Here is a 10,071-nt window from a genome sequence, read left to right on the forward strand (position 1 = left end):
TAGGTATATTCCTACCAGAATGCCAGCCACCGAACATCAATTGCAAACTTATTAACGGAATAGGCAAAACATGGTAAAAACAGAGGTGAGCACATCGGATTTAGAAACAGGAACTGGAATCAGTGTTCTCAAGGGCACTATAGTGTATCTGCAAGAATCCTAGAATAAGAAAATAGAAAGCCAAGGGCAAGCACTTTTGTTATAGACCACTGGCTCTAGTTCCAGGCATGTGCTATCAACACACTAGCCACTAGCTTCTTGTGTTACACAAACTGAAATCAACTAAATAAAATTAAAGTTCTGTAGTGACGCTTGCCATGTTTCAAGGAGATAATAGTGGCTAGGCTACTGAACACAAGTCCAATCCATCTTCACACAAAGTTCTACTAGTGCTCTTCTAGACAAAATCCAGAATGCAGGCGACACCTTAAAGAAACACACCTTAAATACATCTGGCTCTCACTTTTGATACTACTCACCAAGTCATCTATAATGAAGCACTAGGAATGAGCACATATAGGTAATATGTGCTAGCTTTTTGTCTTCATTTATTTCTAAGAGCAGATAGCCCTTACAGGTGGGAATGGCCCTTCTTTTAAGTTAACTATTAGGATCACTTACATTATAAATAACCAGAGACACTGAGTATTAACTGGCCTAGAATGCAGCAGGTACTCAGCAATTATCTCTGCCAACATATGTCTTAGTTGATGTAAGTGGCAGAGAAATAGATTAACTCCCTGGACTCCATGTCTTTCCACAGGGGTCCAGAATTCTCTTAGAAACTAAAATGCAACACTGACTCTGAATATCACTAATTTATGCAGGTATCAAGTCCTGTTACAAAGGCTTTTACCAGGATGCATTTTTTAATTCCCTATCATTAACACCCACACTAGGACTTAATTTCTCTCACCATCTCCATAAAATTCCTAGGGACTACTCTAAAAGTATGGTATAAACTGGAGAAAATAATTTAGTACACAAATAATACACTGTTATATACCACAAAACAATGGCCAGAAACACGTTGTTCTATCTGTGTAAGGTTGTAGTGCTCGCACACTGGGCAAAGGAACTCTAATGACTAAGTGTTGTCCTAAAAGCTCAAGTAAACAATCCAGTAGTATGACAAGTAACTCTGCTGCTTCACTATTCAATACTGTACTTTTCGACCATGAAAACACCGGCATCAATCATTAAATCAAGCACATTAGAAAAATCATAATGTGATTTTGTTTTTAATTATCTTAAGCCTTATAATCACGCAATTTACAATTTTGTGCTGATAATCTATCCTTTAATCCTTCCAGTGGGATAGCAAAAGCACCATTACCAACCATAAGTATACAGCATTCTACAGTTGTTTTTGAACAGTTAAGATAGTCCTGAATAACTGTCTGACTTAGTAAAGAATTCACAAAGTTTGCTACTATATCCTATCATCTGAATTTTAAAAACATCTGACCTTATATATCATCTATAAAATATGAGAAGTGTTAAATACTCTTTATTTGATAATGTATATAAACCACACTAAAATGCCTTTAAGTAAAAGGCAACAGTTTAGATACAGGGAATTTAATTAAATTGGCATAGATAGGACCAAAAAGATAAAGTAGACATTGCCACCTTATCTTCTGCCCTTTCCTTTTTAACAGGCCAAAGAACACAACCTGAAACACAACCAAGTCTTGCTGTTCCATGAGACAGCTAAGGGATATCCTCAGCATTTAAACATATTAATATAACCAATTATATAAATCTAAATGTAAAACCAATCTACAGGTTTTCAGATGGCATTCACTATTTCTGTGAAAAACTGAGCATTACTAATTATGTCCTATCACAGCTTTAGAAGGGGAAAACAAGGATAGCACTCAAGGAACCAAAAGTACCTTCAGAATTAAAAAAACTGACCATATTCATTTAACCACAAGCCAATCTTATTTAAATCAGGACTGCCCTAAAGAAATGTTCTATCAGCCATTCATGATCTGAATTCTGGTATATGAGATCAATTTAAATATGGTACACATAAAAAAAAAAAAGTCATGAAACATTTCTATTTTGTAATAAATAAGGCAGTGGCCAACTATTACTCCTTGGTAGCTTTTTTGAGATAAGCTATCAAGTCTGCCCTTTCTCCAGACTTCTTAATGCCAGCAAAGATCATTTTTGTTCCAGGGATGTACTTCTTGGGATTCTCCAAATACTCCATCAGCGTCTCCTCTCCCCAGGTGATGCCTAAACAAGGAGAGAGGTATTGGTCAGTATTTTACACTCCTGATAAAGGGTGTACCATAGGTTACTTCCATGCATTTGGTGCTCCGGTTATTTAACTTCCTCCCTCTTACCTTTGTTCTTGTTGGCATCCGTGTAAGAAAATCCAGGGGCCTGACCCGTCTTTCGCCCAAACAGACCATGGAGATTTGGCCCAGTCTTGTGCTTGCCTCCTTTTTCCACAGTATGGCACTGGGCACACTTCTGAACAAAAATCTTCTTGCCCTTCTCAACATCACCCATTTTTAAACCTAAAAATGAAAACTCAATTTATTTTCTTCCAAGTAAAAATACAGTAGAAACCAATCAATAATAATTACTAATCCACTGCAAATCTATGACATTAAGTACCACGGTAGATCTTGTTTTACTTAGTGCACTTGAAAAAGGCTGTCTAATACCAAAAACAAACAAACACACAAACAAACATCAACAACGAAAAATCTATTTGGAAGGAGAACTTCCTTAAAAACACATCTGTATTTTAAATGAGAGAAGGTTAAAGCCCAAGTAAGCAAATGGGAACCTGGTTCAAAACTATTTCAAAAGATGAGGTGTCAAGGTCACAAGTAACAAATCTGATCAGGTTTAAAGGTGACTACATTAAACCAGAATTCCAACTAAGAATGCTTAATTTTTTATTCGTACTACAATTTAAAGCCGTCGCTCTGTAAGGATGAATCAAACCACATTAGAAAGAGAGGTCACGGTTGATTCTGCCTGCTCAGGTCATTCTAAACTGCCCTGCTGTGAGGAAGAGGTCAGCAGCGGGCCGCGAGGTTTCCCAGGGACCCCTGTTCTCCAGCTCTGTGATCCCCGGGGCGACCACGAGGTCACCCATCTAGGCCAGTTTCAAGGATACCGTGATGAAACCTATCTTCCTGAGATGCCTGATCAATTGACTGGCGGAAGAGACTTGGGGGGTGTGAAGCGTTGCGCCCCGTCCTCCCACTCCCACTCGCAGCCCCGGAAACCGGAAAATCTTATCATTTCCACAGCCCCTCAGCCCCGACGACGGATCCGCAGCCGGATCCGTATCCAAGCCGCCTCCGGGCTTTCAGGGCGTTGACCAAGTCCACGCGTCTACCTAGCTGCTTGAGGTTTCACACCAGCTCAAGCTGTAACCTAGCGGGTTCGGGCTGGCCACAGTCTGGGGTCGTAACCCGCTGCCCTGCCCGCCTGCCCGCGAGGACTCCGCTCGGAGATCCCCGGCGCAGGCCTCCGACCGCCCGCGCGCCCCCACGGATAGGCCTTCCGCCCCCTACGTGCTCCGCGCCCCGCGCTCACCGCTCTTTCGTCGCGCGCGATCCTGAGACTCACGCTCGCAAACCAGTCGTCCCGCTCTCTAAGTCCAAGGACAAGCCGGTCCGCATCTATGTACCGGTGTTGGTGCAACCGAACTCGCTCCGCCTTCTTACGGCCCGACGTGAGGCCGGGCCGACCGCTACGCCGTGACGTCGCCGCACCTCATTGGCTCTCGTCTTCAGGCCCCGCGTCAGCGACCTGCTCGCGCATGCCGGCTAGCAGGGTAGGGTGTACTGCACTCGTGCCCTTCCTCTCGAAGCCTCGCTTGCCCGGCAGTTACGACAGGCCACTTGACGTACGACACCGAGGTGGTGCCGGGAGGGGATGACATCACCCTCCGGCCTTTGTGTGCATGCGTGCTCCGACGTGGAGGGTGGAGCGGAGTCCGGATCAGGGCGTTATCCTGCTAAGGTAACTGCTCTTGTGCTCGATGACGTGTTGTCTTTGAGGGAGGAGTTTTGCCTCCCCGGAGGGAGGCGGCCCAGTTTTGACGCACCTGTCCTTTTGGCTACCTTCCTTTCAGCTGACGATCTTTACACAAATGTACACAATTATACTTACACAGCTGGAGGGATGACCTGGAACCAGGAGTTATAAAGAATTGGACATGTGCTCCTGATCTTGTTCTTGTTCCGCCTCCCCAGTTATTTTCAGTCATCTTTCAGTTCTCCCCTTGATGGATGACCCAGGACTGGGGAGGTGCTGCAGGTGCGGCTGAGGCTGGATTATAGCTCTGGACACTCACCTGCCGGCTTCTTTTCTGCCAAGACCGGTCGGTCTCTTATGTTTGTGTGCAGAAAGAACGAGGAGGGTGTGTAAGGCAACATGGTTAAATGGTTAGAGAATTCTTGGAAATCTAGAGAAGATTTTCATACCATCTAACCTGGGTGAAGGTGACATTCAAGTAAGCTAATATAGTTGAAATTATGTTAGGAATGCAGGTTTGATCACCACAGCTTCCAGCTATGGTGATCAAACCTGCATTCCTAACATAATTTCAACTATATTAGCTTACTTACTTTTTCTCCAGAACTAGTTTGCCTTTCTCACATGCTCAAATTTGTCAATGGGAAGTTTCTTCTTGACTTCCTTGTCCCTCAAATTCAACCTCTGAGTTTTAATGATTTTTTTCCTTCTTTTTCACAGTCTGTCTAGCTCTGCTTATTCATTCAGTCCAGTGTTTATTAAACGCGTGTTATGTACCTAGAGTAAATCGATGAGGCCTTTTTTTTTTTTTTCTGATGGAGCTTACATTCTAGGAACCTTTCGCCCGTCTTCAGTTTCAGAAATAGATGAGATTAACCTAGATACCTTGGATCTCTTACAAACCACTGGTCCTATGATTTCTGCTCTAGATCACCCAATTTCCTATATGACCGGATTATTTTTATTTTCTGTGTCCTGACTTCCAGTCCTCTCTCTCTAATCTCACACACCACTGCCACAGAAGAGTGCTGTTTTGCAGCACTTGTTAAGACCTTTTGTGGCTTTTGGAAGGGACCAAGATAATGAGCATTTAGGAGTCCTGAAGTAGGCTTGTTTGGCTAATTATCCAAGTCTGTAAAAGACCAAGCTTAGCAGCACCTTGCAAATTCAGCCTTTTGAAGTCTGATTGTTGTCTACCAAGCAGATTTTAACAAGAGCTAAAGATAACTTCTAGAAATGAAAATTATATTTGTCGAAATAAACTACATTTAATATGATAAGCTCTTTATAAAGCTTAAGGACAAGCAAACTAAGCCATATACATGCATGTGTCTGTGTGTGTATATTATATGTATATGTATATATATATATAGAGAGAGACACATGCTATGTGTTATAGCCGTACATAAAGTAAATGAAATATATACATGACAACAATAGCATATAAGTCAGTAGAAAAGTAGTATTAAAATATTCTAAACATCCTTGTGCTAACCAAGAAGAGGGTATATTTTAGATTCTTGGGAAACTAATAATAGAAAAGTTGTGTATATTTTTCAAAGTAATGAAAAAATAGAATAGCAATTAATTTTTTTAAAGGAAAGAAAAAGGAGGGCAAAATAAACAAAGAAAAAAATTTAAAAAATTAAAACCCAAATAGATCAGTTATTACAGTAAGTGAACCAAATTCTGTAGTTATCAAATATTATTAAATTGGATTTTTCAAAAACTAAAATATTGCTCTTTACAAAAAATACATCTAAAACGTAAGATCTACAAAAGATTTGAAAGTGAGAGAATGGACTAATTACAAGAGAAACATCTGGTAAGAACGATCAAGAAAAAAGGCACTAAAAATCCATATGAAAATGACAAATCTTGTAAAGATAATAAGTATTTTATGGAAAATTTAGATCAAATAGAAATTTCCTTGAAAAATACAATTTATCAAAATGGGAATAAAGAGTAAACTTGAATAGTACTATAACTATTAAAGAAATTAATCCATAATTTAAAGCCTTTCCCCAGAGAAAACCTTAGGCCCAGATGGCTCCAAGGATAATTTATAGTAAATATTTAAGAAAGAAATAACCCAAGTAATTTTAATAAATTCTCCCAGAGGACAGAAAAAAAAATACTCTTATTACATATAGAATAGCTGTTTCAATTAGCGTTGTCACCGTATTAAATTTAAAATATATTCTCATTTTTCCAAAGCCATTTATCTTGTGAATAGATCAAATAGGTAATTTAAATGGGATGTGACAGGAATAATTACCCCTGGATTTTTCAAGTCCTCAGTGGTGGCACTAATACCTGTGTATTCTCTTCACCCCCTTCCTCAAGATGTGGTATTGATTTCATTTTTGGGGGAAGAGGTGCTCAGATACTCTGTATGCCTTTACTTTGTGGGTTAGGGAGCCAAAGCAGGATTCTGCCGGTTGCTGAATGTATCTGTTCTAATGACACACTTGAACTCAGGGAGTAAGCACAGCATGGCTGTGTTCCTGTTTGTTCCACCAAGAGGCAAACTCAGGTGAAACCTGCTAAGCCTCTCTCTACTGACTGGTGGATCATGGTGGTCGTGTGGGTCCCAGAGGGTTAGGGTTAGCTAAGAACCAGTGCTTAATAATCTTGAAATGAATAGGCATTTCCCTTTCTGCAGTGCATAGTCATTCCTTGGATCCTGTTGTGAAAGGCTTGGTAGAAGATTTAAGATACTCACTGTGGTTTTAATTTGCATTCTCCTAATAGTTAATGATGTTGAACACCTTGTATTGTGCGTATTGGCCATATGTATATCCTCTCCGGTGAAATATTTGTTAATATCTTTTGCCTGTTTTCTAATTGGACTGTTATTTTACTGTTGAATTTTGAGTTGTTTAAGCATTCTAGACGTTAGTTCTTTCTTTGTTAGATATGTGGTCTGCAAAATATTTTCTCCCAGTATGTAGTATAGCTTTTCATCCTCTAACAGGATCATTTGCACAACAAAAGGTTGAAGTTTTGGTGAAGGCATTTATCATTTTTTTTCTTTTGTTGATCACATTTTGGTGTCAAGTCTAAGCATTTATGCCTGAATGAAGCAAATCTAACAAACATTTTCTCTTTAAGGCGCATCACAGACTTCTTGTACCTGGGAACACTAGCCCTTCAGCACTGCCTTTGGGGGTCATTTTAAACAGCAAAATCACTGACAAAGACACAAAAATGTGAAAAACGTGCATGACATAGACCCTGGAAGGGACACTTTGCTTACAGTGTGAAAGTTGAAACAAGAAGGCAGGATGTTGCCTTGTTCAGCCTCAGCTGGAAACTCTGTGAGAGTCCATATTTGTCAGCTTTCTGGTAGCACAGTTGGGAAGGGAGTTGCACTCCTCAGCTGGAGACTCAGTATTTATAAAATCACCCTACTGATTATCCTCTTCTTGCCTATCTAGGTCCATTTGCCACCTTTTTTTTTTTGGTCTTAGGACAGGAGTATCTACGGACTGCATCACCTGAGCCCCCTTGCTCTCTGGCTTCTGGTTGGGTTTACTGGTGGGAGGCACTGTGACACTGGGCCCTTCCCTTTCCTGGAGGGTTGGGAGCGGTAAGGCTCCTTGTTATTGCTAGTTCCTGGATACCCCACTATTGGAGATTCCTGTAACCCTGACCACATCTTTGTAAATGGTCTCTTCACTAAACTATCCTCAATGAAATCCTTTGAATGTCTGTTTCTTGCTGGGACCCTGATTGATACAAGTACTTATCCCCTCTGTTTTCAGAACAGTACCCAGCCCTCAGCTATGCCTGATGTTCTGCATGCCAGAAATCCTCTGTTTTACCTTTCTTTGGAAAATAATCCTCAGGACTTCTGTGGGGATGGGGAGTGGGGGGATGGGGAGTTGCCTAACAATGTGGAATGGGGCGTGGTGGGACAGGTGATAGGATCTAGGGAAGCAGGTGTGTCTTAGCTTTCACTCAATTTTCCTTGCTTTTAGCTACTCCCACCCCCACTCAACCCCATCTTTGCTCGCAGACCTTGAGCCTTTTGAAGATTCTGATGTGTAAATCTGGCTATTTTCCCCACTGCCAGTGTAGGGTTCTACTATCTTTAGCTAGTTCGGACTCATCTTTTATCCATCTCCTTTACAAAACGTTCCTAATGTCTCAGCTCCTGTTCCCCGTATTGACCTGACTAGTCAATAAATTTGCCTTCACCAAAACTTCAACCTTTTGCTGTACAAATGATCCTTTTAAGAGGGTGAAAATCCAATAAAAAACAAAACCAAAACTCTACTGAAGTTGTAATAGGTTTTTTAGAGTACGTGAAATTAGATGCATGGATTCATTCTATCTTAATATGGAAGCCTCCATAAATATTTTTTGAAGTTGAGCTTATGATGAGCATCCGTGGAGTATAGGTATTCTGTCACCTAATAAGGCCAAATGGATTAGCCTTAACCACCAGCAGATTTAGGACTAGGGCTTGACATCCTCTTATGAGAATTGAGGATGATGACCGAGATGTCTGAAGAGAAGACTGCACCACTGCTACATAGAGGTGGGTGGAGTAAATACCCATAGTCAGAATGCAGTTCTGCATCTCTGCAACCCAGGGGGGAAAGTACAGTCAAAAACCCCAATTTCTGTATGGCAGTTGCATCTTCCAAAGTTTGTTCTTTGTAATTGTAGTCCTATGACATGTTCTAAGATCAAATTAGTTTGAGAAATGTGTATACTATATCCCCTTCACCTTGGACATCCTCAAATATGGTACATATTAAAGGCTATGGAAAATTCTGTGATTGAGTCATGTGATTGGCTTTGTTATCTCCACTTTTCTCCGATATTATTTTACCATGTAACTTTTTGCATCCTGTATTACCGAATAAACTTGTGCTATAGAATAGTTTGGAAAAAATTCCACAATTTTAGTCCAGAATAGTTTTAAAGAAGGTGTAACCAAATGACATGTTGCTCATGAAACAAAGATTAGAATATCAGCACAACTCTTAGAAATTCCTATGAACTTTCCATGATAAACTGTATCTACAGTGTACCTCTTAGAACATTAATTGAGTTGACCTGCATCTGGGGTTAGCTAAACTCTTGTGGACACCTTCCAAAAATCATGACATTTGGCTTTACAATAATTGATATTGGGCCATCTGCTATGGTCTAAATGTTTGTGTCCCCTAGAATTCATATGTTGAAATCCTAACCCCCAAAGTTATTTTGGAAAGTGGTGCCTTTGGGTGGTGATTAGTTCATGAAGGTTGAGCCCTTCATTAAAAAGAGAGATCCCAGGCCCCTTCCGCCGTGTGAGGTGACAATGAGAAGATGGCCATCCATGAGGAAGCAGCCTCTCGCCAGGCACCGGATCTGCTGGCACCATGACCTTGGACTTCCAATCCTTCAGAACTGTGAGAATAAAAGTTTGTTGTTTATAAGCTACCTAGTATGTGGTATTTTGTTACAGCAGGCCAAGTGGATTAAGACACCATCCTTTCTTGCCACAATTAGAATTCAGCAGTTACTAATTAAAGCCATTGCCAGATCTTCGAAATATAATCATTTTTTTCCTGCATAAAAGAAATGGTTATATTTCTCCACCATAAACTGTTCAAAGAAAAGAAACATCCAGCTTAGAATGCATGCATGCAGAGCATTTTGGATTTCATCTTTTCCACTGACTTTTGTTTACACATTTACATAAAGGAACAAGGCCGACATATTTATTTTATTAAGGTAATGTAGTTTGTAGAGTTGTCCATCCCTCAGTTAATTGGACATTTAAGTTTTGTCTTTCGTACCTAATATTATTTTGTACAAACATTTACATAAAATGACAGTATGACAGTGTTCACATATTTATTTTATTAAGTTACTATAGTTTGTATAGATCTGTCAATTATTGGGCATTTGAATTTTTTCAAATGTTCATTTTTTTTAAACAATAATGTAAACTTTGTCATACACATTGTTTCATGATTTTGGAAAATTTCTTGGAATATAATTTGAAAATGAGATTAAAGACTATAAATTTTTCTGGTTCTAATATTTTATTGCCGA

General features: G+C 40.0%; 1 protein-coding gene across 1 annotated transcript; it reads right to left on the bottom strand.

The window, feature by feature from the left end:
* Positions 1 to 1,225: 1,225 nt before the first annotated feature.
* Positions 1,226 to 3,742, bottom strand: CYCS (cytochrome c, somatic). Its single transcript, XM_039862573.1, has 3 exons — positions 3,571 to 3,742; positions 2,358 to 2,534; positions 1,226 to 2,247 (listed from the first exon to the last, which is right to left on the bottom strand). Exons 2-3 carry the CDS (start codon positions 2,524 to 2,526, stop codon positions 2,099 to 2,101), a joined length of 318 nt encoding a protein of 105 aa, XP_039718507.1. The 5' UTR covers positions 2,527 to 2,534; positions 3,571 to 3,742; the 3' UTR covers positions 1,226 to 2,098.
* Positions 3,743 to 10,071: the final 6,329 nt, after the last annotated feature.

Source organism: Pteropus medius, unplaced genomic scaffold (genome assembly GCF_902729225.1).
Source record: "Pteropus medius unplaced genomic scaffold, Ma_sr-lr_union100, whole genome shotgun sequence".
NCBI lineage: Eukaryota > Metazoa > Chordata > Mammalia > Chiroptera > Pteropodidae > Pteropus > Pteropus medius.

What these genes read in the sequence shown, in the direction of transcription:
- CYCS (XM_039862573.1), bottom strand. Translation starts at nt 2,526, where the DNA reads ATGGGTGATGTTGAGAAGGGCAAGAAGATTTTTGTTCAGAAGTGTGCC. An exon ending in GGATGCCAACAAGAACAAAG is followed by an intron (nt 2,248 to 2,357) that starts GTAAGAGGGAGG and finishes CTCCTTGTTTAG; the next exon opens with GCATCACCTGGGGAGAGGAG.